The 6,251-nt window shown below is 47.8% G+C and overlaps 1 protein-coding gene across 7 annotated transcripts in view; it reads right to left on the bottom strand.

Moving 5' to 3' along the window:
- LOC104872274 overlaps positions 1–6,251 on the bottom strand; it is a 202,701-nt gene that overhangs the window by 134,686 nt on the left and 61,764 nt on the right. For 5 of the 7 annotated variants that reach the window (XM_010638467.2, XM_033757637.1, XM_010638466.3 and 2 more), the window contains exon 1: positions 978–1,049. In XM_010638467.2, the coding sequence (XP_010636769.1) occupies positions 978–1,003 (26 nt within the window). In that variant the 5' untranslated portion in view covers positions 1,004–1,049. Of the gene's footprint in view, positions 1–977; positions 1,058–5,885; positions 6,025–6,251 lie in introns of those variants that run through there. The other 2 variants (XR_002025846.1, XR_002025847.2) reach the window with 2 other exon arrangements.

Below are 6,251 nucleotides of genomic sequence, written 5' to 3'. Positions count from 1 at the left end.
TGTAGAGTTTGTGGGGATTTTCTGGACACGTACATATGTGTGTGTGTGTGTGTGTGTGTGTGTGTTCAATGTAATCCCTCCACCTTCGCCCCTGAAAATAGTTTGATAACATCTACCTTACATTACTGAAATGCTGTGCACAGTGATTTGAGAGGTTAGAAGTGGGCAAGTGGGTTACAATGAAGTGTTGAGTGTAGCTTCAAAGTGGGTGGGTACAGGGCATGAGCAGGGACTTCCCAAGAGAGTCCAGGCTTGTTTTGTGAAATAGAGCTTTGCAATCAAATTGTATGTAGGATAAAACAGGTTGTTCTAGACATGGGAGAATTAGTCAAGAAAACCTACATGAAGGAAATTTAGGATGATCCTGATAGCAGAAAATGACCCTTGCTTAGAGGAATGGAATGCTCTGCAGTCCAAGCACCAAGAGCAGCACGTGCAAAGGCACCAAGGTGTAGAACCACATGATTGACCAACTCCATGCAAACCTGATAGAAAGGAATATGAGGGATAAAGTTAGAGGGGCAAGTTCAGTGCTCTAAGCCAACAGTCAGGATCTGTGAAAGAAAGCACATGTTCACCTTCAAAATTATTCACTCAGCACTTACTGGCCCCTCAATACTGTCCAGCTTTTATATTGTTATACAAATCTTTTATTTTTCCATTGCTGGGCTTTCTGCATGCTAGGCAAGTGTTCTATCACTAAGCTATTTCCTTTTAATTTTATTTTGAGATAGCGTCTCTCTAAGCTGCCCTGGCTGACCTTGAATTTACAATCCTCCCTCTTCAGCCTCTCAAGTAGCTGGGATTACAGGCATATGCCACCATGCCCAGCTAAAAATATTGTGTTTTCATTTGGCATAAAACTCAGTAAATTCATGATTTCCTATTAGGTTATTAGCAAGAAAAGTGATGGATCCCAAGACATCCTGACTTGCTTCTACTCACCTCTCCCTCACAGCTTGCCAATATTTATTTACCTTGCTGCTAAGCACCACCTATCCATGTGCCAAAGCCTTCAGGTCTTGTGTCCCAGCAGGTGAAAGATTGCCTGAGACAGCAGCAAACAGGAGCAGAAAGCTGGCGACTATTAAAACACACTTCTTGACTTACAGTCAACTGTCAGGTAGGAAAATTTATCTTCCCTGATCAGAGCCAAAAGCATCGGGAGGCTGGGCTGGGAGTGTTTGTGTGTGCCTGTGTATATATTAACTATCCACCTGGGAAATCTCTCAATCAGCATTTATTTCAATAATCTCATACATTTCCAGGGCACCTTTCTCCAAAATGCCTCCAAAGCAGTTTGTAAATTTTATATAGCTGGGGAATTACCAAGGAAATAGATACTTATCAGCCTCCTGGTGAGGACAAGGGACTAAGAGTACTTTTGTTGAGAAGTAGAGGGATCCAAGAAAGTGTATTTCATTCAGAATGTGGTTGCATTTAAGCAACACTGTGCTTCATTAAAAATGTTACTCTGATTTCCCAATTCATTCAGAATCTATCCAGCTTTCTTCTGCTTCCAGATTTATCACCACAGTTGACACTAAATTTTGATGCCCCGGAGCAATACTTGCCTTCAACTTGGATATTACTACAAACCCAGACCAACAACAGTGGGCAGTGAGACCTGGCATCACTCTCGGGGGTCACAAGTTATGCGTCTCTAGTCCACTTCTGGGCAGTAGCTGCAGAGTGCTCCGGGGGCCAGGGCGCACTTGTGAGGAAAGTGAAGGGGCTTCCACGCATTCCCCAAGGCAGTAATATTTACCGAGCAATGACTATGCTCTAGCAACTCTGCCAGGGTGTGGAGATGTAACTAACAGCAAAGGCCCCGCCTGGAGCCAGCCATCTGGCCGGGAGGATGCTGATTAATCCAGTCATGGCACAGATCACTATAATGTTAGCGTTGTTATCAAGGTGACAGAAGATGGTGCTGAGGACCTCAGCAGAGCCGCTGACCTAGACTGGAGGGGAGGGGTCAGGGAAGAGCGTCGGGGACAGGGTGAATCCGGGTACACAGGCACAGCAGGGGCATTTGCTGAATAGGGTGCAGGTACTGGTTAAATGAAACAAGGCTTGTCAGGCCCTGTACCTGCCGATGGCCTGTTAGAAGCCAGGCCGCACAGCACAGCCGGGGTGAGCAGCAGGTGAGCAAGTGAGGCTTCGCCTGTATGCACAGCCTCTGGTCTCCTGCATTCCGGCCCAGGCTCCCCGCCTGCAGTGACAGTGGCTGCGTTGGATTCTCACTGGGAACTGCGCATGCGAGGGACCTGGCTTGCGCGCTCCCTGTGGCCCATCTAACGCCTGATGATCCGAGGCGGAGCCGAGGGGGCGATGCTACCGCCCTGAGGAACGTCATTACTACATACAACAAACATACGTTAATAAAATGCAGAGAACTTAGCCCCCGCACCCCCGCCCGTGGTCCCTGGGAGACCGCTTCTGCAAGGAGCCCACCACAGCGCTGGACGCGGCCAGGGGCTCTCGGGGTCATTTTTATGTGTCACTGTGTACCTCGGCGGGCTGGGGCAGGCTCTGCTCAGCCCAGCCTACTCAGATGCTCCGGGAAGCCTTTCCCACCACTGCCTGCCAGGTCTCTCGAGACAAGCGCATATACAAAGACGGCACTACGTATTTCTATTCTCCAGAACTGTCACATTTTGCTGAGCTCATAACAGAACCGAGCAAACAGCCCTGTCATCCTCTGTAATCTGCGCTATCATTCACCGGAGCTTCAGCTCTGCCTGTCCTCCAGACTCCTGCAGCTCAGAAAGTCATGGGCTCGGCCACCCCTTCGGTGCGGTCCCGATGCCATTCTCGGGCATCTGTCCCCTGGGCGAGCCGAGAGGATTCTTAGGCCAGAGGGACTTCCTCCATCCGCTCATCTGCTCGCTGAGCAAGCCAACCTTTGTTTGCCACCTCAAACATCAGGGTTTTAGATAAAGAGAAACGAACTGCAGATTTTCACAAGGACGAATCGCAAATACATTATCGTGAGAAGAGGGGAAAAAAGTCAGACCCAAACGAATACATGTGATGTGATCCCGTGTATTGGAAATGCCAGAAGAGACATTGATCTGCGGTGGCAGAGAGCAGGTCAGAGCTTTCTGCTGAGCCCCAGGGTTGGGGACAACTGCGGGGGAAAAGGCGTAAGGGAATTTCAGGGGGCTGCAAGTGTTCATGCTGTGAGTGTGGGAATGGCTGTGCTGGCCTATACATTTGTCAAAAGTCATGGCTCTGTACACTTAAGCCGGGCGCATTTTATTGGTTATAAATTAAACCTCAATAAAGTGACTTTTAAAATAAACAAACGGACATTTTTATTGCCTAGCCAAGGGATCCAAAGTAGATCCAAGAGCAATCGCAGGAAACCCCAGCTAGCCAGACACATAGAAACCTTTGTATTGGTCCCGTACCCACTCCTGGTGTTTTTTTTTTTTTTTTCTTTCTGTCTTTCTTTCTTTCAGCAAGAAGCAGGTCTTTATTATCTGCACTAATGGAGGGGAACAATGACATGAAGAATCTAAAGAGAGAATAAACAATCCACACATCATTTACATCTGGTGGCACAAAAATATGTTTTGTTGCCAATGTGGAATTTGAATAGAGTTGTGTCAGTTTGATAACCCAAAATACACTTCAAATGAGACGTGAAGTACCCCAGAAGGACCTGTACTGTTGAGTGCTGGAAAGTACCTCACGTTCTTGCCTGGCATTCCAAGGAGGGGAGACTGCCCTGCCTTGGTGAGATTGGGTACCTCTGTCTCAAAGTGCAAAGCAAATAGGAGTGGAGGTGCTCAAGCCATTGCAAAAGTGCTTGCAGAAAATGTTTTCTTGAAAATAAACTGGAATCATCTACTTGCAGATAATTGAGAACAGATTCTTAAAAATCAGGTTCTTCTATTTAACATGCAGTTCAGCTGGCTCAGGCTCAAAGAAATCTTTCCTGGCACACTGCACGCCCCTTCCCAAGCCCTGTTGCTCCTGAGGTCGGATTCGCCCCGCCTCCTGTCCCCAGCACTCTGTACTTTGTCCTTCATGGCACTTACCACGTGAAAGCAAATGTCTGTTTACTAATCTGTGTCCTGGACCAGACTGAGAGCTCTTTGACAACAGGGTCTGCTGAGGTCACTGTGTGTCCTCAGCTTCGGGAACAGTGGCAGGCTCATAGTAGGTGCTTAAAAGGGAGTTGCTGAGTTGTTATTGTTCTGCACACATAACAACAGAGTTTATTTAAGGTTCTGAAAAATCAGTTGCACAAACAGGAAAACTCTGGCGCTTCTAAGGGGAGCTCCAGCCAAGCGCAGCTCCAGCAGGAAATACCAGAAAGTCAGTATCCAGCACGGAGATCGCTGTGCCTGTGTTTCAAGGCAAACTCTCCTGCGCTGATCTCCAAGAAGTGGGGGAATGGCCAGTGTGGCTGCTCACATCTGCAATGCCAGCTACTCAGGAGGCTAAGGCAGGAGGATTGAAAGTTCAAGGCCAGCCTGTGCGACTTAGGGAGACCCTGACTCAAATTTTTAAAAATTCTAAAAATAGGTAAGGAAAAAGCCCCAAGGTAGAACGTTAATGCTTGCCCGGCATGCACAAAACCCTAGATTTAACCCCCGGTGGCCCCACCCAAAAAGGCAAGAGGCTGTGGAATAGTCTGGAAAACGCAAGCAAATAAATCCCCAAATGAGAACAGAGGGGAGGAGGAAGCTCCCTGATATCTCGACACCCTAGGGAGCTGGAGCAGCACCGAATTTGGAGGCTGGGCCACGTGGACTCTCACAGCCTTGTAGACGACATAGTAACCCCTCCCTGGAGAACGCTGCAGAGTTTCATCTGCATGATCTCAAGGCACATTTCTGCTCCCTACATTGTGAGGGACAACAACAGTAGAACAAGCGCTACTCTTCCATAAAGAGAGACAGGCCTGGACCATGTGTAGGAAGACGGCTGCACCTCGAGACTGCAACGTTAAATAAATCAGACACGCAAACTTAAATATCACATGGTTTCTCTTACAGGAGAAACCTAAAGTACAAATAAGAGATAGATAATGGGAAGAAAGGAGGTGGCTTTTTCTCAAAGGGGAAGGGGATCAGAGATGGAGGGAGTGGGGAGGAGAAGGAAAGGGGATGAAAAGGAATAAAGATGTGTTATGTACACGTGCCAACGCCACGCACGGAATGTAATCATTATATACCGCAGATACGTACTAGTAAAACTACCAGCAAAATGGCTGGGTTTTTTAAGTAGACAGAGTGACAGGACAAGAAACGAGGAAACTCTGAATATATCGCAAATTACTGCTCATTGTTCACATACCGGTTTCCAAGATCCAGATCACCCCAGCGGCTGTTTCCCTTCCACTGCCTCCCGCACCACCTCCACTCCCACCCCCGCCACTAGGGTGAGTGAGGAGCAAGCAGAGAGCCCAAGTCCACCGCATCACCACGAAATCCAGGCTTGGGAAACAAAGGATGGCCGAAAACCAGCGCTTGTGAACGTCTGCACTCTGCTTTCCATAAATTCGCCCTGCTGGGGATCTAGGATTCAGTACCCAACGTCTAGACACCTTGAGTCATTGACCGACGAAGCCCGTATCCTCTCAGCAAAATGCTTAGCTGAGCTTAGGCCAGGGATTTAGCTCAGCGGTGCCGCCCACCTCGCAAGCACAAGGACTTGAGTTTGAGCCCCGGTACCAAATAAAAAAAGCTGAGTTAGGAAGTGATCTCGGGGTTGGGGCAGTGTTCCCTGGTAGACTGCTTGGCTAGCATTTAGGCCCTAGGTGATCCCTGGCACCACAAAAACAATAATAATAATAAATTAAAAGTCCATTTTTTTAAAAAGTGACCTGGTGAATTTAACATGGTCCTAAGGCCTCTCAAATGACTTACCTTGAATTTCCATAATGAACCCTTCCAGTGCTTGGGGGAAAACACAAAAAGTTCTCAACAGTGAACTCAGATGGACAGGTAAACGCTCAGCGTGTGCCCCTCACTCCCGTGTCACCTGGCCTTCGTTCATGAAAAGATTCTGCCAATGAAACCGAAAACATTCTGGCTTGAATCCTTTTACTGGGGATATAACCTAATCTACTCATACACCCTTTCCTTGGTAACACACAGGTCACAAAGTAGGTGTCTCAGCACACGCCTGTCATCCCAGCCATCAGGAGGCCCAGGCAGGAGGATTGCAAGTTCAAAGCCAGCCTGGGCTATAAAATGAGACCTTGTGTCCAAAAAAAAAAAAAAAAAAAAAAA

The sequence above is a fragment of the Fukomys damarensis genome, unplaced genomic scaffold (genome assembly GCF_012274545.1).
Source record: "Fukomys damarensis isolate Sample0158 unplaced genomic scaffold, DMR_v1.0_HiC HiC_scaffold_31, whole genome shotgun sequence".
Classification (NCBI taxonomy): Eukaryota; Metazoa; Chordata; class Mammalia; order Rodentia; family Bathyergidae; genus Fukomys; species Fukomys damarensis.
This window is presented reverse-complemented; position numbering and strand designations above follow the sequence as displayed.